This window comes from Phyllostomus hastatus, unplaced genomic scaffold, assembly GCF_019186645.2.
Source record: "Phyllostomus hastatus isolate PE091 unplaced genomic scaffold, TTU_PhHast_1.1 phas_scaffold_317, whole genome shotgun sequence".
NCBI classification, from domain to species: domain Eukaryota; kingdom Metazoa; phylum Chordata; class Mammalia; order Chiroptera; family Phyllostomidae; genus Phyllostomus; species Phyllostomus hastatus.
The window spans coordinates 21433767-21461535 of record NW_025334023.1 but is presented as its reverse complement, the minus strand read 5'-3'; the positions used below and the strand labels follow the sequence as shown (position 1 = coordinate 21461535).

Genomic DNA, 27769 nt, shown 5'->3' with positions numbered 1-27769 from the left:
TGTGTAAACAGTGTTGGTTAACTTGAGAAACAGGACATTTGGAGAGGTCCTGGAGAAATGCAAACACATATCATTTATATATTTAATAAATAGTTATTGAGGAACTCTATGTGCCAAACACGGGGTCAAAAAGCAAGTCTAATGTAAAGTCTACAGACTCTGTTCTCCAGAGAAAGAAAAGTTTAATGAAAACGCTTTCATTGTAATTTATTGCTGATGATCTAGTATATGCTGGCAAGATTTAGAGAATGCAGGTCTTATTTAAACACCAAAACTGACATACAGCATGAATTCACATGTTCACCCAGGTCTTTCTAATATTTCCTTTCTCCTTATTCTCTTACATTAAAATAACACCATTTACAAGCCAATATTAACTGGGACAACAAACTAGCTGTCACTTGTTGCATTGCAAGTAGATTATACTATCTTACTTAACCTTCACAATCTCTTGCTCTGTTGGGTTAAATAATGTGCCCAACACCCTGCAGCCACTAAGCATCAAAATCAGGCTTTAACCCTAAATTCTTTCTGGACCCAAACCCTTTGCCTTAAAGAATTACGCCACTTTGTCTCTGCTCTGTAAAATACTTTCTATTTTTATCTTGAAAAACCAGGAGGCAAGCAGGGCAAATGCTATTCCCATTTTGCACATGAGAAAACTAAGGCCCCCTGAGCTTTACAGCTTCAGTGGCAGAGTGTTCTCTTAAGGCCAGCTTTGCAGATTCACAGTTAGCTGTTTCTTCTATCCTAAAGCCACCAATATATTTTGGAATGAAAAAACCCCTTGGAGAGATCAAGAGAGAAATATGTTGGAGAAATATGATAAGCTCTGGGTGTCAGTCAATAGGGCAATATTTTGGAGAAGTCTGGAAGAACATAACCATATACTGGGTATGTGTACATCACCTGCTAAGGCTCCTCTCTGTAAATCATGACAAGTGACCTTTCAACGTGTTTAGGAACTTATAAACAGGCTACACTTTGCTAACTGCAAGCCCAAACAGTTTCTATAAAAGCAAATTGATAAAACAAATTATGTCTTAGCTGAGAATGGCTCAAACCAGTTTTAAAAAGGTATCTGGTCAGATAGTATAAGCAGAGTTACAAGGAAGCAGCTTCACCCTTTTCGCATAAAAGAGTCAGTTACGGTCGTGAGGACCAACACTGAGGTGTGGATGTTGTGAGCCCACTGTATTCCAGTCAGAAACTTGGACGTTTAGAGCTAAGTATACCTTTCATCATATCCCAGATATTCCATTTTTTAGCCATGCAATCTTCAATATGTTAAAACTACTCTATGAGACAGGAGCTATTATTGGTCTCATTTTAAGATGAGAAAACTAAAGCTTAGTGAAATTAAATAAGTGTAATGAATGACACGTGCAAAGTCCACAGCATGATGATGAGCATTTAGTGAGCACTCAATAAAAGGTACTTATTTTATTTTATATCACCAAAGGCAAGATCTGAAAGGAGGCCATTTCCTGACATTTGTAAGAACCCATGGAGCTATGACAATATCTAAGGCACCTAACCTCTCTTCCATGTAGTGCTCAATCCTGGATCATTTTGAAGTAAGAAATGTAACAGTTGAAATCAATACTCTGTAAAATTGTAGAAAGGCTCATGGTGAAATTAGACATTGAAAAAGAGAATATGACCCATCAACTGTGGAGTTATGCTTTTTAGGAGAAACCACATGGACTGAAACATTAAGTACAGGAGTTTTGTGCTGTTTAATGCCATGTTTCCAATTTACGGCTAATTCTCAAGGAAATTAAAAACCTGAAACCCATTTTAATTAAAAAAAAGGAAAGAGTAAGACTCTGTTTTTAGAAATATATGCCTTTTGCACATTTGGAATCCATTTACAAAGGTTTTCATATTTTAAGGTCTCTCAAATGGACATGGAAACCCATTTACAATGAAATGTTGGCAGAGGTTCATTAGCCAGATGCAGCAGTGATTTTGGTTCCTTGGAAAGAGAAGCGAAGCTGGTGTCTTGATTTAGTTCTGGGTCATGTCTCTGGTCACACACCCACACCATACTCTATAAAATCGGAAGTGGGTGCTTGCCTATTAACCTTAGAGTTGAAAAGAGATGGCTGATAATGGGCTTAAAGGACAGAGTTTAGAAATTATAAGACATAAAAATGTCCTTGTTAAAATTATCTTTTCAAAGAGTTGTCTTAGCTGCACATTACACAGTAGAAGAGATGTTAAGATCTGTGACTGTAAAGTCTGGCTTCTTTCTGTACAAAGAATGAAGTTTGCTTCATAGAAATTACCAGGGAAAAGGCATGCCTTACTTCTTTCACTAATCAACAGTCTGAGCTTTGGAGAAGGGCAGACCTGGATTCAAAATTAGGAGCAACCACTGTGAAACTAGTTGCATGGCTTTGGGCAAATGACTTAACCCCTTAAAAGCCACAAAATCCTTATGTGTAAAGTGAGGATAACACCAGTACCCATTTCTGGGGTTGCTGTGAAGATTATACCATATATGAATGCCAACTTCCTGGTAATCATTAGGGTTGTTATTGTTTTCATAAACGATATTCAGGTGCTCTCATTCCCTCGGCACAAAGCTGTGCTCACAAATATAAAGCATGCTGGGATTCCTGGGCAGCATCTTCATGCGTTCTTTACCAAATATTCTATGCACCAGCTGTGTGATAGATACCATAGTCTTACTAAGACAGGTGTTACTAAGACATTATGTGCTTAAAGATTAAAGTTAATATTGAATATTACTACCTGTTAGCCAGCCACACTTCTTAAGACTACTGTAACACTGGGTCTTTCCTGTTCTTGGAATTATTGTCACTAAGTGTCATATTGATCACTGAGCTCTGTTACAGCAGATGTGATGATTAGCAAGTATTTATGCAGAACCCAGTAGGTAGGGTTGTAAGGGGTATAAAAGTTACATGACGCTACAGAAAAGGTGAAGAGATGAGATGCAATTTCAAATGTGAACTAAAGACATTTTCTTAGATACAGTGGATGCTACTGACTTTCATGTTGATTGTTGGCCATCATCAGTAGCTATATATTTAATTTAACACAGTGTTTGACAACCAGCTTTTATTGTTCCCTTCACACAGAAATCCTCAGGTCCCACTGACCTGGCAGAGCAGCAATGAAGTAAACAAGGGATGTCAGGGGCTGAGGCCACTTACGGTATAAACTGCTGCACTTAACTTCCCTCCCTAAGTGCTGACTTGCCTTAGATCTAAAATTCTGCCAGAAGGAGATTTTCTCTGTCCATTTACTTCAAATTAGGATAGGAAATTCAATGGTAATGACATACATGCACCCCCATACACTTTAGTCTATTTATTTGTTTGTGTATCTGCCTCTCCTGAGTATATTCAAATATGCTTCAGAGCAAAGACTACTACAGATCTTACTCATCTCTGAGTCCTTACAGCCTAGCACAGGTGTGGCACATGGTAGATAATCAAAAATGTGTTGAGTGAAGTAAAGACAGGAACGTGGCTGGGAACAAACACACCTGGATTTTAATTTTTGCTCCGCTATTTAGTATTTCTATAATCTTAGAAAGGTCACTGTATTTTCTAGCTTTTGGCTAATTTCTCCTAATTATGGAGAACTTAAATGTTGCTATATCATAAAGTTAGAGTGTAAATCACTTAGAATAATCCATAAAGCTCAATAATGGTACATATCCTCCTCCTTCTTTGGTCTGGTTCCCAGCCCTGTGCTTCTGATGCTGTGATTTGCCTTGTCGCTACTTAGCACTGTCGCTACAAGGTGACACCCTTTGTCACTTTGCCTAGGTCTAACAACAGTCACACTGCCTTTCTGCAACAAAAAATCATTTTCAGCTCAATCAGTTTCTTAAAGGATATTTCTTTCAAACAATGCCAGACATTTTTGAACATCTCAACACCAGAGCACAGCAACAGTTTAAAAACAGATGGAGCAGGAATTGCTCTACCTTCCCCTTTCTCAAAGTCAAGGGTAGAGGCATCCGGAGGGCCCTGTGCATGTTTGGGCACAGGTTCCTCGGAAGACATGAAGGACCTGCAAAAGCTCCAGAAAAGCTGCTTTTCCTGAGTGACAGGGAAGATGACAGTCCCTGAAGTATAAAAGAGGTGACTTTAGGGTAAAGAAAACATTGTTGCCACAAGCAACCTAAAAGTTCAAAAAGGGCTTAGGAACATAAGTATAAGTACATAATGAGATGTTAGGAGGAAATTAGAAATTTGAGAGACTAAATTTGCTGACAAAACCATCCCTGGTATTGATCTCCTTGTCTGTAAGATTATTCTACCTTATCTGAGCCTCATCTTCAGTCAAGGAGGGGAGCCAGCAGTCTTGTTCTCTTGATATCGAAAAGACAAGTTCTGGGTGTTCCATATTTTTTGCTGACTTGGTATATGTTGCAAAAAATTAGGCTTAGTGAAAGTTTAAGGTAGCTGAAAAAGTTCAGTACAAAAATTGAACTTGAATGGGTGAAAATTTTTGAATCTGGTTTCTCCCCATTCTCTTTAAAGACATGAAATTCCTCAGGCCTATTTGTTTTCTTTTTATTCCTGTGGCTTTATCTAGCTATTAGATTTTTCTGCCGTGGTCAGGTTGTACCTCTACATGGAACCAGCTACAGACCTGATGATAAGTGCAATTTGTTTGGCCAAGGAGATTCAAGGAGTAAAATTAAAATTGCCCATGGAACTCAGTAGCAACTCATCTGGCTTCTTATTAATGGAAGGGGAGAAGCTGGGAGGAGCTTAGAGAAGCTATATGTTACATATTACAGAAGTCTTAGTGAAGGGGTCACATTCTCTGACTCACAAAATAGATTAGTTGCCTTCAGATATGCAAAGACTTTCCAAAGAACCATAGAATATCGATAGCATTAAGGGAATCGATTTCCAGATCCTCAACTTTCCTAAAACTGATTTCCTTAAAAATACATCTTTTGCCCTTTTATAAAAGAATTCCCCACTTCACCCATGTAGCCAGCAATAAGGAATCTCCCTTTAATGATTAATCCCAGTACCACACACTCTGAGGGGTCCCTAAATTTCCCTTCTCTCATATACGTTTCTGTCAAAGATAAAGCTTAGTGGTAGAAATACAATGTGCTGGTTCATGTTAGGATGTTCTGAATTTAGAAATATGGTACAGTGTGGTGATAGGAACCATGATAACTTTTGTTTAATATACTCTCCTCTTCGTTATCCAACAGTCATTGCCAAAAAATGCATCCTTCTTGAGTGAGAGTGACAGAAAAGGAAAAGAATGCTTTGGTAGAGAATACTAAATACAAAAATAAAATTTTCATGTACTTCAATGTGTGATTCTTTTAAACTAGTCTGAATACGCCTCTTTAGGATATATCATTAGTTAAAATGAAAGGCATCTCAAATGACCAAGGTACAAAAAAACTAGTGAGGATGATTCTTTTTTATGTGGCTTGGGATGTTTTGTAGGACTCAAAATTTTCATAGGACATTGGCTGACACACATAGATAAAACTTTTATGTGATTTTTTTCAGATATAGTATGTGTAATTTACTAAGGTAGTTATCAAATCATATCAAGAAATATTTATTCCACCTATAGTCAACCCTCTTTTAATTTAATTCCATAAAATTTTTAACAATTTATACAGCTTATTAACAAAAACTAAAGTATCATTCTGGCTTCCTTACCAAGATATTTTTAGCAGGACATACCTTTTTCTTTCATTAAATGTATAACAAAGGTGTAGACATGATTAATCCCACTAAGAACTTATTTCCAATAAGGATTATGTCATATGGTCAAATTCATTTTCAAAATTTGTATATATTTGTTATATTAAACAATAGTGTTTAGTTTATGTTGCTTTGTTCAAATGCAAAAATAATAGATGTAAAGTTAACTTTTTCAGAATATTTTAATACCTAGAGTCTTAAGATCACAGGTAATTAAAAAGTCAAAAATTTCATATATATTTTTCATATATAAACATACATGAAATGTATTATAGGTGTATATATATAAAATTTTGCATATATAGTGATTAACAGAGACTACAATAAAAGCTATTACATTAGGAATCACATTTCTGGAGGAAATTGGACTGAAAAAGGAAAGATACAGCTATTCTGAATGTTAAAGATGACATTGTTCACTTATTTTTAAAATAGGCATTAGGGGCATCACATCATTATAGCATTTAGAGGCCTGGATACACCTGACAGAGCAATTTAAGAATTCTATCTTTAAATGTTAATATTTACACCAAGCAGAAAGTATGCATGCACCTGTCGCTCAAGTCAAACCATGACTTCCCTCAGCTTGTCCACCTTCCTGACCTCAACAGCATGGGTCACCATGCTCTGAATACAAAATCCATGCTTTATAGGAGAAAGAGCCTGGGTCTGAGGATGCAGCATACCTGGATTCTGATCCCAGCTCTGTCATTTACCAGTTGTTGATCTCAGGTTTTACTTAACCTTTCTATACCTCCATTTCTTCACCTGAAAAGGAACTAATATCTTCTCAAGGTTGTGATAAAGGTTAGACATAATAACTGTAAAATATCTGGTACATAGCAGAATATCTCTAAGTGGTAGCAATCATAACGTACTACATATAATTAGAACAAAGAGCTTGTTGGGGAAAAAACATTAAACTACTTACTGACTACAGTAACTAGTACAATGCTGAGCACATAGTGGAAGCTTGCGAATATACCTTGACTTTGACTTATGAAGGATGAAGACCTTATATTAAAGACCTACCTTGAACTCTTTCTCAATGTTGGCCAGCACTGCTAGCTCATTACTGAGTTCTAAAGCTGTCATGACTGGATCTTCACTAGACAATGACAGATAAGCTGGACTTGCCAGACCTTTATAGGCATTGATCCTAGATCTGGAGTGGCTAAAGGAATCGTGTTTCTGTTTCTGGTTGCATTCATTGCATTTGCAGAAATAATCATGAGGCCGTTCAATCCGAGCACCCTTCCGCAAGAGGGTGTGCACAATTTCATATTCCTGGCAGTGGGCAGCCAGAATGATTGGAGTCACATCATGGGAGAACCGTGTGCCATCCTCATCATAGGCATAAAAATCATCTTGCTGGAGTTCAGACTGGCTGGGGCTGGTTGCTAACCTCTTTCCTTCAGCAAAAGCTGGATGATTGAGAATGGCTTCCACAATCCGAACATAACCTTTACTAATAGCTAGAAGTAATGCATCCCCAACACGAGAGAGATTTTCTTTCTTGAGTAGAAGTTCTGTAATTTCCAGGTGCTCATTGGCCACTGCCAACTGCAGGGCATTCTGGCCCATGTAATCTACACAGTTAACATTGAGTGACAGGCATTCTTCCAACATCTTTCTCACCACTGGGATGTTGCCATATTCAGCTGCACCTAAAAACCGCTCCTCTTCAGCAGTTAGGCTTGTTGAGTGATCATTAAACATGTATGCTGGTCCTCGGTTAGCTAACCTTCTCCCTTTCTCACGGAGAATTGTCTGCCGCCGGTGGGCCAGTCTGTTGTCGGTGCCTCGGCTGTAATAAAATAGAAAAATTGTTAACAAATCATATTAAGAGCAATTTAGTGTGCCAAATGACTTACCATCTAATTGCAATCTTCCAATATATTAGATGTTGTCTCATTGTCTCTAGACCAACTCTAATATAAAATGAAGATGCATTTATTTGTTAATGGATTCCTAGAACTTTTCCTTTAAGAAAGCCAAGTACTTTGCATATTTTAACATTCCAATTTAAGGGGAAGACTGGCAATTCCCCTAATCTCTCTGTGCCATTCACATAGAGATTAATATGTGTTTCTCAATCACAGATGGTATAAGACATAAGAAAGACCCAGGATCAGTCACCATTATGATATAGAGTATGAAAATACTTTTTAGATAGTAGAAAATAGCAAATCCATTCATATCAACACATACTTATTGAGTCCAGGGCCAGATATTATATAAGGCCCAGAATAAGCAATGTCATTGGTTTGAAAAAAAAACAAAACAAAAACCCTTTTCTGCCTTTATAACTCTTGTAGTCTAAAGGGAAAATGGACAATTACCACAATACCTTGTTATCAGCTGTTTAATTGTCATGATAAACCTATTGCAGGGTCAGCTAGCTTAGTTTGTAGGAGAAGCTGACTTGTTAAAAATAAAAGGATGAGTAGGAGTCAGGTGAGAGTGTGTGTGGGAAGGTGAAACAGGGGTCAGGTGCAGGTGGAGAGCTTTCTCCAGGAGAGGGATCAACTATATGCTATGACATAGATTTCATTAACAGGGAACGTTAATGCTTCAACTCTGCTAGGCATTGTTCTAAACATTATTGGAAATTTAAGACAATTGTGATCAGGACTGTAGGTAGGAAGGGATTCTGCTGTGGTGGAGACAGTTTTCCAAGGGTGGCCAGCCTTCAGTGTGGCCTCTAGTCTGTGATATGAAGAGAAAGTGATTCCTCCTCTGATCAAAATTCCACAATGTTTTTTTTCCTTATTGAGTCATAACTTTATGTCTTAGCATCTTTTTGAGCTTGAAGGGCTCAAGGCTTATCATTACCATTAACTGGAAACCCAAAAAGGACAAGCTCCTATAGAATAGAAAACAGTCCAGTTATAGGACTGTTTTCCTTCTTTTTTAAAAGAAGGAAAAACTGTGATTGATTATTGATGTGACTGATGCCCCCTCTCTTTACAAGAGCCCTCTCACTTTAAAGGTAATCACAAGCTCCCCAGCATGAAAAGACTTTAGTTGACCCACAGACTCCATGAACCAGAACCCCCTACAATATGACCAGGCCTGGAGAACCTAGCTCTCTTTTTCTCCTAGCCCTGATCCATCCTGATACCAAATCTCCAGGCAATGCTGTCTATGGTACAGTGATGCCCGAATAAATTAGCAAAATTTCAGCAACTCAGAAGTAGGTTATGGTTCACCAAGGAGCTTGAAGAGTGTGCTGCCATATTCACAAATGTTTTCCATAGATTTTCATTCAACATTGAATCCTTTAGCCATCCAAGGTCTCTTCAAAACCAACCAGGCTGATGTTTTATAAAAGAGACAACTTTATAAATGACATGAAGAGGCAACAGCCAGACAATAATTTCTAAGGTGAGTCTTTAGATAATGTATATTTAACTTTTACTAAGGAAAAAGGCAATCATTTCTACAACTATTTTTTTCTCTAGCCATTTTTTGTTTTTCAATTCCATTTTTAATTTTATCATTTATGCATGTCCTTATTTTAAGGACTCTATAAGCTTCCTACAAAATCCAAGAGTACTTTGTTCTTCATTTCTCTATTTCCAGATGCCTGGTAACAATAAATTTGAACTACTTTAGCTGATTATTTGATCATTTAAGCCCTTATATCAATATGACTTGCTAATATTGCTATTTCTTAATTTTTCCAGGTTTGGCATTATATATGGACTTCCTACTACAAAAGTTCGGAATTCAGCTCGCTTTCCCAGTCTCCCACCATGCCTTCACACTCACAGAGACACATACAAATCAGCCGCACGGTCCCTTATCATTCCAGTATAATTACATTATAACTTTTATTAGATAACTATTTACATTATGACAATGCAAGTGCTCATCATAGCAAGTAGTATACCATTATGCCTTTTCAGGTATAGCTTCCCTATGTCCTGAAACCCAGTAGTTAAAAATTCTCTTTCTATATTCATACACTTAATGTTCTAGATATTTACAACTAATTAAACAAAATTCTCTTCTTCAATGTAAACCTACCCTTAATACATTCAATATACTATGTGTTTTTTCAGTTTTAGCTTCTTGAAGAATCTCTTCTGTAATCTTCTGATGTGCTGGCAATCTGGACTAGTTGCTATCTACATTTGAGGAATGTATGTTCTCTTTGAATCTTCCTTTTAGCTTCATCCCAAGGATTCTCTTTGTTTTGCTTTTATGTTGGGTTTCTTGTTTTCTGTATCCCAGATCCTCTTTTTTTCTTAGTTTATTCTTGTGTCTAGTATAGCATATCCTCCAGGAGCTGACTGAGAAATATACATGGGAGGTAAATTTCTTGAGATTTTTGCATGTCCCAAAATGACTTTGTACTATTGCCAACCTTAATTAGTAATTTGCCTGGGTAGAGAATTCTAGGTTGACAGTAACTTCAAAAGTCTTGTTCTGCTGGATTCTAGTTTTTGTAGTTGCTATTGAGAAGTATGATACTGGATATTTTCTTTGTGTTGATCTAAACTTACATGATTTTTTACTGGAGGGAATCTCTTTTCCTCCATAGTTCTGCACATTAAAAGTAAACCTTTTAATCTGGGAAAATATGTTCTTTTCTGTGAAACATTATTTGCTTATTTTCTGATAATTTTGTGTCTGCTTTCAGTGTTGTTTCTGGAACTCTCTTTTGGATGTCAGATATTCTGGATTTATTTTTTAATTTTTTATCTTTTTTCCTATTTTCTAATATGTATTGCTTTGCATTATACTCTGGGGTATTGCTTTAATTTTATGCTCTAATATATCTTTTGAATTTTTTTCTGCTATTATGATTTTAATTTTTAAGAACATATTTTTGTTCTTCAAATATTTCTTTATATAACACCAGAAACAAGTGTTATACAAAGAAGATATATAGCAGGAGAAAAGCAGAAAAGCCTTCAAAACATAGTATCTTGTTTTATCTAATTCAGGAGATATTGTGATACAGACTATACAGATCAGAACACTTCAGAGAATTTACTCCTAAGTTGCTTTTCTGTTAGCTTGCTTTGTTCTGTATATCATTCTTTCCATTTATAAAAAATAATTATTCATTCTAATATTTTTCAAAGACAGTGGAATTTTCCCTCATAATTAGCCAGACTCTAATGTTGACTTTAGCAGGTGATATTAGAGTTGACTTTCCAGAACAGCAGCATTATTTCTGAGTTAGCTGGATGAATGGGGTAGAAAAAAACGAGAGGTCCCCCAAAATTTGTTATATAAGCAACTATCCATCATCTTCATTCTGAGCTCTCTTCCTTTTTCTCTATCACTTTTCTAATAACCTCTTTAGCCTTTCACTTCCTTTTGTCTCCTTTCATATTACATTCTATAGTCTGAGTTGTACACAAGAGGAAGTTCAATAATTAGTGGGAGGGGAAGTGTCTGGTGAACATAGATAAGGTTTTGAAAAAAACTATTAAAAATTAAGGGAGAAAAGAGCAAGTATTAGGGGATTTATAAAAGTGAGATGAAAGTGCTAAGAATGAGAACTTGCGAGAAAAGTTCTCATGTAACTAAAAAAAAAAAAGACATAAAATTGACACAAAGTAGTACCAAGTACCAGAAGACCAAGAAGCAACCATGTTTTTTGCTCTCTTTCTTCCTGAAAATAGAAGGAATAATTTTTCCAGCCTATGTCACAGGATTATTTCCAGGGTCAACTGAAATTATAATATGGAAAGTGCTTAAATTTAGGTTTCATTGTTTTTTTATAGCTAAGAGAATGTGCATTTACATAAACAAGAAGACACTGACTTTATCATTTTTAGCTGTTATTCAATTGGAAACCGCATAAAAAGGCAAGAATTGCAATTATGTGTAAACATAATTAGTGTAAATGATTTTTGTCTTTTTATAGAGAGAACAAATATAATCAGTAGCTTTACTCATTTCTCAATTTTTAATCTGGTTTCCAAAGTTTTATTTGTTTATATAACACCTCCAATTTTACACTGAGGTAGAATAAGCCTGAGTTGTGACATCTTTAATTCTAAAATCTTAAAGTAACAATTTATGATTTAAATGCCTATTTATTTGAATAATGGCAAATTTTCTTTTAGCAAGCCATTAATCTTAATGGTCTTTCCTATTTCCTTTTAAACTATCATGGCTTTCATATCAATAATTTCCATCCTTTTGAAGAAACAACAAAGACATTTCCATAGAAAATGTTATCCTCAGTTTTAAAGCATCTCTTGCCTTTCTCACTGGGACCACAATATTTATCATATACAGGGACATCATCATTTTTTTTCAAAAGGACCATATTATCATCCTCTCTTTAGCACTGTCAACAGTAAAGCAAGATGCAGAGTGTTCATGGAGGTGGTTACAGTTGCATTAGGAAGACGACTAAGGCTTGCACAATGAAGGCAGTACCAAGAGAACAGCAAGGCTGCTTGCCTGTTGACAGAATGAAATGCATGCTTGGCTGCCTCCTTGTCTTCCCTTAGAAGAGCAAAAGGCTCCATGTATTCACAGGACCCAGTGAATATTTTATTCAGTTTTTAACTTATATTTGTACTTTAGAATAGTTTAGTATAAAATCTATAGATTTGTTTTAAAGTTTAGAGTGTTTATACTATGATGAAGTTTTAAATAATTGAGTTTCAGAATAGTCAAACTATAGTTCTAAAATATTTTCTTACTGAATTTGTTAGACTAGTACTGTAGCCCTATAATCTGTACAATTTTAGGCATTAATTACTTAATCCCCAACTTTCAGATGCAAAAGCAAAATATGTAAAACAACTTCATAAGTAACAAATACGTGAAACCTTTCAAGAAAAATACTAGATGTTGCTAGGTTATATTACCTCTCTTGAGAATGGATTTCATAAGTCTATGTATTATAGCATTCTACATTAACTGCCTGTGTAACCTAGAAAAATCATCTGTTCTAGATGAACACTAGAAAGAATACACAAAGCACTATGTCAATAAAAGAGCTAGTACCGTTCCAGCTCAAGGCACATTTTCGCAAAGTCAGCTCTTGTATTTAAGAAAACTACTAAGCATGTTTCCACATCCATTTTTTTAGCCATATTTAGCAAGGTTGAATGTTTAGTTACTCACATTTAGATGTGTGTATTTTTAAAATTTGTTTAATCACACACAAAATACATATCAATACCAGTTCTAGAACAGAAAGTAACTAGCTACTGCTCCCATGGTACTCAAATATTGATGAGGTCATGAAATCAACAGTTTTTACATACCTCATTTTCCTGAATCTTTTTGCCAGAAAAATAGTAGTGCCTGCTGTCCCAGATAGTGAGAGATGGAATAATCCATCTCCATTAAAAATGCCAGCAACACCAATTAGCTTCTGAGTCGAATGGACTGTGTGCCTGAGTCCAGAGCGTGTGCAGTAATTTCCTGTACTTCCTGTTCAAAATATGAGGCATCTTTACCAAATGGAGCTGCTCCTATACAAGCTAAAGTCTTTATGAACCATCCAGTTTAACTTTTGTTCTTTCCCTCAAGAATATTTGAAAATATTTCAATCAAACCACAATTCTACTAAAGCAGAGTGTTAGATATATGGCATATACCTATTCCAGACAGCATGGAAGAGCCAGAAGAGTAGGCTTTTAAATTCATCCTAGGAAGGTGAAATATAAAGGAAGTCCCAGAATGTGTATTTTATTACATACACAATTATCCATGGGAAAAATGGACTTGGGTATTTAGAAATTAACAATCACAATGGCTAGCAATTATGTAGACTACTTTAGGGGGATGAATGATAAATGGAGTTTTACTCTGATTTCATAAAAATGAGACCATTATTACTGTCTACTTAATCTCTGATCACATACCCATCTCCCTTCCTCCACAGCTGAGGAAGCACTAACCAATATAGTGCTTTTCCTTCGCCTCATGAGAGCAAGGACTGTTTTGCCTTATTCACCACTGGATCCTCAGGGCTCTGCAGAAAGGCACATTGCAAGCACTTTGAAAATACCTGTCAAATGCATGAATACCTCTTGTCAAAGGAATAAAGTTCAAAACCTGTTTGTGCACTAGTAAGCCAACAGGAAATCACTACAATGTACAACCATACAAACAAAAAGAAACAAAACATAAAGTGTGAACCATAGTGTTCCTTGTAGTAAACATAGTATTTTATATTCATTTCAAGTTAAGTAGCAAGCTCAACAGGGCATGAAGAAAGTTAAAAGGCGTATTTTTTAATGACATCCTTGTGAGTTGTCTTTGATCCAGAAGTGGAGATTTTCTTGTCCTTAAAGGCAGAACTAGTATTTTCTCATCTCTCCTACTCTCTCTACCTTCCCTTGACATTGTATATACAGCATTATCACCCATCTTCACAATGCATTACTAAACCCCTTTAACGCCAGATAGTTTTCTTGATAGCAATCATTTATTTTGACTCAATCAGCTCTGATTTTGCCCAATGGACTCCTCTCATTCCATCATTCCATTTGATCTGTTGCACATCACACCACTGCCTTTTTACTTCACAAGAGAAGTAGCCTGAACTGTTTGTCACCTTTAGCTGGAACCCAGCAGAAGTGTAACTGAAAAATGTCTTATGTATGTTACATGTTTTTACCTTGTTTATTTTTATCTCCAGTTTGTGCATAAACTAGAAACCTAACTATGTGGAAGAATAAAAACATGAGTAAGTAATGGAACGGTTATAGAAACGTGACTTTTTATATAACAACTAAGTCTGAGATATCATTTTTTCTTTTCAGGCTGCTGTTTGTGGTTTAATTTCACAAGTTGCACCTTACTTCTTTGAAATGCTCTTGAGTAGATCTCCAGGTGCATGCATTTATTTTAATCTATTTTAATTGAGTACTCAGGAATATTAAAAAGTTTGTGTGTAATACAAGAAAAATGTATCCCAATTATGTCATCAGAGAAAGAAGTTTAACGGCCATCATAAAGCATATTTTCAGCCATCATAAAGCTTCTATTGTCAACAGCCATCATAAAGCATATTTTCCCACTCCACAAATAATTTCTGTGTAAGACAGATTCCAGGCAAGAAAAAGATAGCATACTTAAATTAGGTAATCTGAGAAGTTTAATGGAAAGATTCTAGGAAATGTGGGCAGAAGTTAGGGAAATTCAACATGGTAGCCTGCAAGACCCAGGTCTAGGCCAGTATAAGCTTAGACCTAAAGAGCATATGGAGGTAGCAGTTACCAGAAGTTAAACAGGGTAACTGTAAGGCGAAGGCCACTTGACAGAGTGTCTGGCATTTAATAGAGGGAAACAGCCAACGCTCAAGGAGAGAACCAGGGGGACCGGCACCCTGACCTCATTCTCCTGTCCTCTGCTATCCCGCGGTGGCTCCCGTGAACTGCGTGCACCTAACCAAAAGCTGGGGACAGAGGAGCATATTCGCCTAGTCCACAAAGGTCTAAAAGGTATATTTTTAATAACTTCTTTGCAACTTGTCTTTGATCCAAAAATGAAGATTTTCTTGTCCTTAAAGGCAGAACTAATATTCGCCCAGGCAGAGGACAATATGCAAATGGTGGAGACTGGACCAGGAAGCCAAGAAAAGAACACCCAGCACACATTCTATCAATGAATTTGTCTGCCATGATGAATCCCTTCAAAATCGCTGATAAAACAGTTACACAGAGAAAATGGTAAGTATATAATTTTTTTATTATGAGTCACTGATGCATCACCAGTTCTCACCTTTCTGAGCTTATTTTTCCCTTCTCTAAGCTGTCAGGAAAGACACCCACATTCAATTTCAGGCAGTCCATTATCTTTAAATAATGCTCCTTTAAAATTCATCTATCTGCATTTTATGTTGCAACTCATGTGAGACTTAGAATGAACAACACTGATTCTGAGGGTGAGAAGGAGGGTGTAATGTCACAGAAACATTCAGAATTACTAAAATTGTGCATATAGCACAAGCCAAAGCTGCTGACTATTAGAGATAATGTTGCTAAAGGAATGGATTTAAATAATGGCTCTGGAACATGCTCTCAACTTCTAACACAGGCACTAGATCCAACTGTTCACAGTGCAGATTTCAGTCTATATGAGCCTGGCATGTTTAAGAGAGTACAGATGTAAAGAAAGAGAAGGTTTGGAAATGCAGGGCATTGTTTAATTAATTAATTTTAAAGATTTTATTTATTTATTTTTAGAGAGAGAGGAAGAAAGGAAGAGAGGAAGAGAAACATGAGTGTGTGGTTGCCTCTCACGTAGCCCCACTGAGGACCTAGCCCGAAACCCAGGCATGTGCCCTGACTGGGAATCAAACTGGTGACCCTTTGCTTTTCAGCCTGCACTCAATCCACTGAGCTACACCAGCCAGGGCTGTTTAACTTAATTAGAAATAAAAGTTGTGGCATGCCTTTCTTTGCTGATGAGGTATGATTTTAGAAACCATTATCAAACCTCACATCCACCATCAGAATCTTAACAGTTCATTCATTCATTCAATCTTTTGTGTATTTATTCATTAATTTATTAGTTCAAACATTTACAGTTCTAAGCACTGTGCTAGGCACGTGATGAATACAGCGGGAAAAGACACTTAAGTATGGCAGAAAAGAGAGAAGTAAACAAAAGAATGCAGGGCAATAAATGTTATCAAAGGAAAGATGTCATACACTACATAAATGAATAACAAATACTTTTCAATACAGTCTATGGGTCAGGGAAAGCCTTCTGAATGGATGTTTCTTATTCCAAGAAGGAGGGAGAAGTTAGCAGAGAGGAAAGAGAAGTGGCCCTCTAGGCAGAGAGAACCACACTTGTATAAATCAATAATCTAGAGAACACAGAAAAATGTCCATTACAGCAGGAATGTACAGGAGTTCTCTCCCACAAGGACCTTCGGATTCCTGGCTCAGTTTAACTGAAGGTTGAAGGCTCAGGATTAGACACTGGAGTCTGGATTCTACTGCTGTTCTCAGTTCAGCACTTATGACTTACACCTTAAGGCTGAAATGGAAAAATTTAGGTTACTCTCAAAGAGATAAAGATTCCAATTTAGGAGATTCAAACTTCAGGAGTCAAGTATTGGGACTTCAGCTCAAGGAGTTCTGTTCTGAGGCCTTGGGGCTTACATAATTCAAAGTCCTGAGTTTAGAAAAATTAAGAATAAATTTAGGGTTGCTGAGAACTGAGTCCTTAGGGATCTGGACTTGAGGCAACTCTGGGGAGCCACAGGAAATATTGAGAGGAATGTAGCTTTGAAGAAAGACAAGCTTCACTGGAATCCTGACTCAGCCACGAACAAGCTGTGTCATCTCTCTGAGCTGCAGATTTCTTAGTTATAAATGGATGGGTGAGGCAGGAAAGGGATAGTAGTTAGTTACTTTGCAGGGTTACTATGAAATGGGTGAATTGTGAAATTCAGCTTAAAGTAATTTGATCCTTTATCTATTACGGATTTCAAATCCTTCTTAATCATAATTGTTCACTGCTCTCCAGTATGAAGATGTTCTGCTTAATAAACAAAATGAAAGCTAAGTAGCTATTAAATAGATTCTCTTTCCCCAATACCATCTCTTGCATCTGTACCATGTGCCCAAAACAACAGATTGGCTTGCTTTCTTTTTTTTTTCTTTCTTGCTCTGTACATCAACATGGCTAAAAAGGAATTTTCATTGCCTTAGTGTTTTTTTTTTTAATCTTCAGCATACTCTGTGTTTCAGCCTTGCTAGCATTATTCTTAAACTTTGTTCTACTCTTTTCTCTTCATCCCCCAACTGTGTATTAATATTTCTCTGACCCTTCCTGTATACATGGGCTTTTAAAATCTGAACTCTTCTTCATATGCCAGTACCAAGTACAAGACCAGGTATAAAATGTCTTAGGAATCTGAACATGGATGAAAAGTAATAGAAAGAAAAGGGTTTGAAAAGGAAAATGAGAGATCTTTTGTTTGACATTTTTAGGAGTTTCCCAAACTACTGTATTCTGTATCAAGAACTTATTTTTTAAAGATTTCATTTACTTATTTTTAGAGCAGGGAAGGGAGGGAGAAAGAGAGGGAGAGAAACATCAATGTGTGGTTACCTCTCGTGTGCCCACAACTGAGGCATGTACTCCAACAGGGAGTCAAATTGACAACACTTTGGTTCACAGTCTGGTGCTCAATCCATTGACCCACACCATCCAAGGCTCAAGAACCTATTTTTTTACTGTACAGTTAGAATGTCACTTACCATCAATAACTAATGTGTACCAACCATAATACACAACTACCTCTGCTATCAGAGAGTTAAATTTTGGGGGGAAAGTGTATCTTGTATTTATGAAGTATAGGGGGCAAGATGTGCCTTAGTGGAGTGATGGTTATTTTGAACTAACGGCAAATGAGACCCAGGGGGGTTCAACAGAAACATGTGCCCCCTACCTTATCTAGAAGAATTTAAATTAGAAGGCCAGCCCATGATAAGAGTTATAACCAAAAATGACTTTTAACCTATCTTTATGGTTAGAGCCAACTAATAATTTCTGAACATGTGCCCTCCCTGCAGTGACCTTCTGAAATCCCAAGACACCTTACCTCATCCCTTATGCAGAATGTCTTATATGCCCACATTCCTTTTTGTTTCTGAACTTTTCATGTATGTGGGGTCTCTGACTCTCATACTAGGGGTTATTAAGGTAAACCTGTTGGGTGGTTCCCTTTATCATTAAGTAGTGTCCTTCTTTGTCTCTTAATACCACCTTGGTTTTAAAGCCTATTTTTTTCAGATATAAGTACTGCTACCCCAGCCTTTTTTCTTTTCCATTTGCATGAAATACCTTTTTCCAACCCTTTACTTTAGTCTTGTGTGTATCTTTCAATCTGAGATGGGTCTCTTGGAGGCAGCATATATATGGATCTTGTTTTCTTATCGATTTAGCTCCCCTACATATTTTGGTTGGAGCATTTAAGCCACTTACAGTTAAGGTGATTATTGATAGATACATATGTAAAGCCATTCTATTGTTAGACTGTTTTCCTCAGTTTTTTTTTTTGCTTTCTCTTGTTCTCTTCCTTAAAGCAAGCCCTTTAATATTTGTAGCAGAACTGGTTTAGTGTTAACAAACTCCTTTTGCTTTTTCTTGTCTAAGAAGCTCCTTATTTCTCCTTCAGTTTTATATGATAGCTTTGCTGGATAAAGTAGCCTTGGTTGCACACCCCTGCTTTTCATCACCTTGAATATTTCACACCACTCCCTTCTGGCCTAAAATGATTCTGATGAGTAATCACATGACAGTCTAATTGGTGTATCCTTGTAGGTAATTACCTACCTTTCTCTTGTGCCTGTTAGGATTCTCTCCCTGTCTTTTAGCCTTGTCATTTTAATTTTGATCTATCTCAGAGTAGGCCTCTTAGGGTCTCACTTGCTTGGGATTCTCTGAGTTTCCTCAATTTGTATGTATTTTTCCTTCACCAGATTAGGGAACTTTTCAGTCATTATTTCTTCAAATAGATTCTTCATTGCTTGCTCACTCTCCTCTCCTTCTGCTGTTCCCATGGTGTGAATGTCGTTTTGCTTCATGTTGTCCAAAGTGTTTCTTAAACTAGCCTCATTCTTTTTATTTGTTTTCTTTTTGCTGCTCTGCCTGGGTGTTTTCTTCTACATGGTCTTCCAAATCACTGATGTGATCCTCTGCTTCCTCTAAACCTACTGTTTATTCCTTCCAGTGTATTATTTATTTCAGATATTGCATTCTTTATTTCTGACTGGTCCTTTTTTATGGTTTCAATGTCTTTTTTCATATTTTTGAGTACCCTTATAGTCATTACTCCAAACTCTCCATCTGATGAATTGCTTACTTCCATTTCATCTAGTTCTTCTAGAAAATTCTCTTGTTCTTTCATTTGGGGTCTATTTCTTTGTCTTTCCATTTTGGGTGTGGCTGCTTCTTTGTATTTTTTACTTTAGTCATTAAAGTAATCAACTTTTAAACTGATCAGCTGTTAAACTAATCAAGCTATAATCAGCAGTCAGGCTTAACCTCCACAGGGTGGGGCAGAATAATTTCTTTGAGAGTGGCTCTTGCTTCCCCTCAGGTGGGTGCCATTCAGAGAGGAGTGCTCTGCCTGAGACAGTGGCTCCAGCAGTATAGTGAATGACTTAGTACATGGATCCTGGCGGCTGTTCCTTCAGTTCTCTCCCCTGATCCACCAACCCCAGACTCTCCTCAAGTGTCTCTAGTACACTCTGCCCTTCGTCTTCTGGCACCCAAGGTAAGTGTCTGCCAACAAAATTTTGTGTGTTGGCCTCTAAGAGGCTCTCTGCTTCTCTAGTCTTTTCTCCTTGGCAGACAGAACCCCTGCTGCTTTTCACAGCTGGAAGTTATCTGGGTTCCTTTCTGGCTCTGGTGCAGTAAACTGGGGAGTGCAGCTTGGTGTTCAGTCTCCACACTGCTCAGTGGGAACCCCTGTGCTGCTGAAATATCCCTCAGGCACTTCAGCTGCTTCCCCATGGGAGTCCAGCCAGCCCTCTTGTGTCTTCCCACACTCCTTACCAAACTCGTTGTGGTGAAGTGTTTTCTTCTGTCTGACCACGGTTGTAAGGCTTCTCTTCATCTAAAGGTGTTGGTCATTCAGGATGCTTTCACTACAATTTAGTTATAATTCCAGATTGGTCCTGGGAGGAGGTTAGTATAATTCCACTTACTCCTCTGCCATTTAGGATTCTCTGAAGTCTTTTGGCTTTTTATCATTTTATGTTCATAATAATTGGACTGAGAAAGAAAGTGTTCTTCTATAACATTGAGAAAAAACATGGATTTCACAATTTACATTTTTTTCCTGACAGAGTCCCAGAGCTACATATTAAGGCAGACAAAACTACATGCATTTGTGAAGTGCAGTGTGTGTGTGTATGAGTGTGTGTGCACATGTAATACCTTATTGATTGTTTGATGGACACTGCGGCTTTTATAAGAATAATGGTACACAATTTGAAATTTTAATTAACAAACTTTATGAAATTATTTATTTACAAAAGAGTATGTTTTAAAATGAAGTAACTAAACAGTTACTCCTTTTATGTTGTTTTTAGTTCTTTGTTCAAATTACTGCCACTCTAAATCCTTTCTGAAAGGCGATGGAACATAAAATATTTCTATCTATGTCTGGTTATATGTGTATCTATAGCTGGATTTATATCTGTTTGAATAAGTAAATTTGTTAAATTATGTATTCTTTATTATTTTAAGCATGTTTGATGGAAAAGGTGAAATTCAGATTCATGAAGTATTATCCAAATGTTAGATCCTGAGATACGGAAATGCAAAGATGTCAACCATATATGACCTGCAAAAATAATGCAGTTCATAGAGCAGCATATGCAATATGATTTTTTAAATTTTAATTGTTGTTCAAGTACAGTTTTCTGTCTTTTACTCCCATCCCACCCCCCTCCCATTTCCATGCCCCCCTAGTTTTTGTCCACGCGTCCTTTATACATGTTCCTGTAAACCCTTCCCCTTTTCCCCTGAAATTCCCTCCCCTCTCTCCTCTGGTCACTGTCTTATTTACTAATATAACATTACTGTGCAATACTTTGATTAAAAGTTATCTTTAAAATTCAGATATTACCTTAGAGTGTTGTTGACCTCTATATAAATAACATATCACAAAGAAATGCTTAGTTTGGCACTTGCCACATCAGGCATGAAGTTGATGCTGTTATTATTATTTTATGATTGTTATTAACTCTCATATGTAGTCTGTTTTCTCTTATCATAGACATACATCCATGAGTTTGCAGGCCCACTGCCTTTGCCTCATGGTGCTTTCTTAGCCTGTACATATTAGAAAAATATTAACATACTTAGGAGTGTAAGATCATAAGCAAATGTGTCAATAAAAATTATTTAAACCAAACAGAATTTTGACAAACAGAAAAGTTTCTTAGATGTTTTCTGAAAGGCTAAGTTGCCCTAAGAATGCATATAAAGATAATTTATAAAGTAATACCACAAGCCAATTGGTATCTAGAATCTTGCAAGTACTAAATATTCTTTCTAAGCTACACACCCTGGAATTTCCAACAAATGAGTCAACAGCCCTTTTAGTAAGCAGGAGGCATGAACCATGGACAGATACCATTTTCCTCTGATTAATTACTAAGGAATTTTAGTTGAAAGCAAAGAATAGTAAGTACATTTTCTAAGGAATTCTCATGTACTTTGACTACCAGACTTATGGATTCACAAAACTTTATTTTGTGACACAGAGATATATAGATCAAATGGTTAGAAAAGGCTTCAAACTTCACCAAAAGCCTAGAAAAATCAGGAAGGATTAAAGGAGTTCACATACTGCTGAAGATGGGATTAGGGAAGGATGGAGTGACATGGAGATGACTTTCTAGGCTAAACACCAGGGCAGGGCAGGACAGCATCCTGACCTGAGAGCACAGCCCTCAAGAAGCCCCACATGCTGCTGCCTCCTTAAAGGAATTAAGTGGCCTGGGTGGAAGCATGAGTAAGCACTAAGCAGTTTTTGTCCTTTAATAAGGTCCTCTGACATACATGGTGTTTTTCAAATTGTTTGTCTTAATACAGAATTATATGAAGGCAAAAATAATACAATGCTGAAGACTGGGAAGAAGAGATTATTCTATAGAATTGAGTAATCTCACAGTTAGGAGGGATCTTAGAAAACTTACTTGTGTAATAGTTAGATACCACTTACTCTGTACATGATAGGTGCAATTCTAAACATTATTTTATAAATAGTAACACAATCCTCAGAACAACACTATGAGGAATACAATATTTGCACAGATGGGAAAACTGAGAAATAAGAACATAAGTAACTTGCTCTTGGTCACACAACTCCTAAGTGGCAGAGCAGGGATCTGACTTCAGGAAGTCTGCCCCAGAGTGTGCACCCTTTACATCTTTAATGCATTGCCTTTTATCTAGGTAGGCACTCAGTGTTACTTTTTCTAGCTTGAAAGGCTGTGACAGTGATGGGCAACATGCCCAGCTTCTGTTCTAAGAAATATTTTGATTATAATCTTGATTCTAAAAAAAATCTGTTTGGTTGTACTTCAGGAAGATTTGTTCCAATAAATCTTCCTGAATCCCATAGATATAATGAATAAGGTGAACAGAATTTGAGGCTTTTCATACTTAACACAATTTTACTGTCTGTCATATTTTCAATGAGTCTAAATATGCAGGACCAAATCAGCAACTTTTCCACATTAATTGGTATTGACATTATGAATTATTTTTCTTTTTCCATCCTTTGTAACCAATCTAGTTCCTTCTCATTTCTCCCCATTCTCTCTGTTCCACTGCAATTCAAACTCACATCACCCAAATTATTGCAGAAGTGCCCTAAGGGATCTCTCCTCCTCCTCTCTGCCTGTTTGAAGCATACTGAGAGCCAGTTGGGGGTACCTGAGAAGGAAACAGCTCTGCAGGCTGGAGTTGAGGCAAACTCTATCCTAACATAGAGGCATAGTTGGATGGACAAGAACCAGTATCAGACAAATCACTCATGGTGCTAAGGCAAAAGCAAGGTCAAAAGTCACATCAAGCAACCACACAGTACAGTTGAACCCAGGGCATGTTCATCCCAAAGCTGAGCTACACTCACTGGATTCCTTGAGGCTGGACTCCACATACCTATCTGGAAGCTTCCATTCTATCTAGTCCAAGAGGCTGCTCTTTCACAACAGTCTGCCTTCAGGAAGTTCCCTGCGTCCCTGCCCTTCCCTAGTGTTGCCTTCTGTACTCAGCCCTAGCTCCTTTTCACTTCTTCCATAATCTGTGATCAAGTTAACATTACAAGGTAAAACAGTAAGGATTTGGTGTTAAGTTATTTAAACCAGCTTATCCAAAAGCAAACAAATTCATCGAGGGTTATAATTGATAAATGTCAAAGAAGCTTTAAAAAATAGGTGGCCAAACTTAAGCAAAAGATAATAATTGCTTACATTCCTAATCTAACTGAAGGAAAGGTTAAATAACAACCAATATATATTTAGCAAGAGAGGGCTCACATCTCTTAAACACACCTACTTCACAGCAAAGTGAATTTTAATCCTATATGATTTTTCAGAAATTAAATCAGTGGTTCATTAAGAAATCCTGACTTCGGTGGCAGAAACCATGGATAGTTCACACCTCACTATAAGATTTATATAAGAAAATAAATGCCTATAAATCATTTAGCATGATTTCAAGTTCCTGGGGTGCTCAGAAGTAACATGTTCTTATTTTTATGGTTACCATAGTTACTAACCAAATAATTAATTTATTTCATTTTGCGTTTTGCTTTAACCTTTGTTATTAGAAGTCTTCCTAAAACATATTTCTCTACTTCTTGGTCAAGATAATTAAATCCATTTTTTCCATGATTTGGGACTTCAGAGGACTATAAGGTCATTATTCTGAATATTTATGTTCACCTTAAATATAGGAAATGTAGAGAACTAGACTGACTCTGAGATATGACTTAGTAATTTTGCTTATATTTTAGTGAAATCCGTGATAATGGGCTCTTTCTCCACTGTGGTTCGACTAGTCTGTTCAAAACAGAGCATAAAAGCATTACTAATTGGGGGAACAAGATAATCAGCTTTTGACACAGACTTCCAGCCAAGATGGAGGTGTAGGTAGACATACTGTGCCTCCTCACACAACCAAAATAAGGACAACAACAATTTAGGAATAAAATAACAACCAGAACGGACAGAAAATTGAAATGAATAGAAGTCTAACAACCAAGGAGTTAAAATAGACACATTCATCCAAACTGGTAGGTGGGGTGGAGTTGGGTGGTCGGGTGGAGAGGAGTCGCAGCACAAAAAGCAGTGGCACTGGGCACACAAGGCACCTCCGGCATGTAAGACGGCAGCAGGTGAACCCTGGGCCCACAGGCGGCAGCTGGCAGACCTTGGGCGTGGGGTGGGAATAGACAGACCGAGGGGGCAACTGTGAAGTGAGTCACTGCAAGCAAGGCAGCTGGCTGACCAGGCAGTCCTACATTCATGCATAGATAAACCAGGCGAAACTGGGAAGTGAGACAGACTGCACAACACAGGGTCCCTGTGCTGAGAAATAAAGCCTCAAAACATGGATGAAAACACCTGTGGGGGTTGAGGCACAGGCAGAGACTCCCAACCTCACAAGAGAGTTCACTGGAAAGACCCACAGGGTCCTAGAATGTACACAAGCCCATTCACACAGGAATCAGCACCAGAAAAGCCCAGTTTGCTTGGGGGAAGCAGCAGAAGGGACTGAAATCTGACAGAGAGCGAAGTAAGCACCATTGTTCCCTCTTGGACGCTGCCCCCACATACAGTGTCACAACCCAGCAACTGGGTTGCCCCACCCTGGTGCACATCTAAGGCTCCGCCCCTAATAAATAACAGGTATGCTGAAACAACAAAAAAAATGGCCCAAATGAAAGAGCAGATCAAAGTTCCACAGCAAATACAACTAAGTGACTAAGAGATAGCCAACCTATCAGATGCACAGTTCAAAGCACTGGTAATCAGGATGCTCACAGAATTGGTTGAATTTGGTCGCAAATTAAATGAAAAAATGAAGGCTACACTAAGTGAAATAAAGGAAAATGCACAGGGAACCAATAATGATGTGAAGAAAACTGGGACTCATATCAATGGAGTGGACCAGAAGGAAGAAAAAAACATTCAACCAGAAAAGAATGAAGAAACAAGAATTCAAAATGAGGAGAAGCTTAGGAAACTCTAGGACATCTTTAAACATTCCAACATCCAAATTATAGGGGTACCAGAAGGGGAAGAGGAAGAGCAACAAGTGGAAAACTTATTTGAACAAATAATAAGGGAGAACTTCTCCAATCTGGCAAAGGAAATAGACTTCCAGGAAGTTGAGGAAGCTCAGAGAGTCCCAAAGAAGTTGGACCCAAGGAGGAAGACACCAAGGCACATCATAAGTGCATTACCCAAGATTAAAATTAAGGAGAGAATCCTAGAAGCAGCAAGAGAGAAGGAGACAGTAGCCTACAAAGGAGTTCCCATCAGACCGTCAGTGACTTCTCAAAAGAGACCTTGCAGGCAAGAAGGGGCTGGAAAGAAGTATTCCAAGTCATGAAAGGCAAGGACCTATATCCAAGATTGCTCTATGCAGCAAAGCTTTCATTTGGAATGGAAGGGCAAATAAAGTGCTTCTCAGATAAGGTCAGGTTAAAGGAGTTCATCATCACCAAGCCCTTATTTTATGAACTGTTAAAGGGACTTATCTAAGAAAAAGAAGATTAAAAATATGAACAGTAAAATGAAATGACAGCAAACTCACAATTATTAACAACCACACCTAAAACAAAAACAAAAGCAAACTAAGCAAACAACTAGAACAGGAACAGAACCACAGAAATGGAGATCACATGGAGGGTTATCAACAGGGGAGTAGGAGGGGGAGAGGGGGAAAGGTACAGAGAATAAGTAGCATAGATGGTAGGTAGAAAATAGACAGGGGGAGGGTAAGAATAGTATGGGAAATGTAGAAGCTAAAGAACTTATGACACATGGACATGAACTAAAGGCGGGGAATGTGGGTGGGAGAGGGTGTGCAGGGTGGAGGGGAATGAAGGGGGAAATGGAACAATGAATAGCATAATCAATAAAATATATTTTAAAGATAATCAGCTTTTATTGTATTTATAGTTAAGATGGAAAGAAAGAAATATTTTGCAGATAAATAACCTGCGGAAAAGTTTTAATTAAATAGTGATAGATTAATGGCTGTGGACCATGAGAATATCCTTTAAATAATATTCCTAGAAATATAAAAACAGATGACATCACACTTGGCTTTAATAAATTCAAAGATTAGAGCAAGTAAGATAGCATCCTCTTTTATGTTCCAACTCAAGCTATTTAAACACTCTCTTATCTACTGGATAAATATTTCATCAATATTTGCTACATGCTAGGAAATGGGGATGATGTAGGAAAATAGGTAGATTTCTCTCTTCATGGAGCTTCCATGTTGATGGGGAAAAATGGCATTGAAATTGTGAGTACAAATGCTCAGAGTGTTACTAAGAAGCATGGCTGTGTATGCACTTGAGGGTTCATTCTCCAATCTGCGGTAGGGATCAGGAATATTTTCCTGGAGAAGGTGATATTGAAGCTGAAACATGATGGAAGAATACAGTGTAAGAGGAAGAGGAAAATGATTTTTAGGAAGAGAACACAAAGTGATGACCCTTAGGACTCTGGCCTGTTTTAGTAGTCAAAAGAACACCAGGAGGGCAAGAGAAGCAGGGAGCTGGAAGGAGAATGGCACCCTTCAGAGCTCAAGCCTTAGCTGAGGGCTCTAACTTGCAGGCTATTGCAGCCTTTCTTAGGGCCCTAGGAAGCCACTGAAGTGATGTGATGACACGAATTTATAGAGATGACTTGACAGTGTAAGGAATGGATTAGAGAGTAGCAAGGAGACCAATTAGCAGGTTACTGCAGTACTCCAGGTGAGAGACGACGACAGCCATTGTGGGGATGGAGAGAAGACGAATTTGAGAAACTCTTGAAAGGTAGAATTAATAGGATTTACAGACTGAATGGCTTAACAGTGTGGATGAGGAAGGAATAGAGGATTTTAAGGGATAAGTATGCTTATCGAGTCTCAGGACTGAATATCCAGAGCTATAATGCTACAATCTACACTTGGAAAAGTAGGACTTGGGATATCATAAGGCAACCATTGAGTGTCTCTTCTTTTAGGAAATCTTTTGAGATAACTGCATGTTTTAAGATAAAATCATATTGATATTTCCCATTCAAATTCATATTTAGAACTACAGAGTTTTCCACTTAACCTCTCAAATTATATCCATATCTCTTTCATCTGTACCAATGATCCTATGTCCCAAGGACACAAGAAATGACAGACTATCCCATATATGCCCATTTTACTATAGCCACATTATACAAAAAAGTGGTCTCAGAATAACAATATTACTACTACTATCTCTTACATAGTAATTACTGGGAATGGCTTAATTGTTTGTGTATATGCTTTTCATTCTACTTCTATTT

At 37.4% G+C, this 27769-nt stretch overlaps 1 protein-coding gene across 2 annotated transcripts in view; it reads right to left on the bottom strand.

Moving 5' to 3' along the window:
- Window positions 1–27769, bottom strand: part of TRPC6 (transient receptor potential cation channel subfamily C member 6) — a 118432-nt gene that overhangs the window by 33611 nt on the left and 57052 nt on the right. For both annotated transcript variants that reach the window (XM_045818057.1, XM_045818058.1), the window contains exon 2: window positions 6765–7539. In XM_045818057.1, the coding sequence (XP_045674013.1) occupies window positions 6765–7539 (775 nt within the window). The remainder of the gene's footprint in view (window positions 1–6764; window positions 7540–27769) is intronic.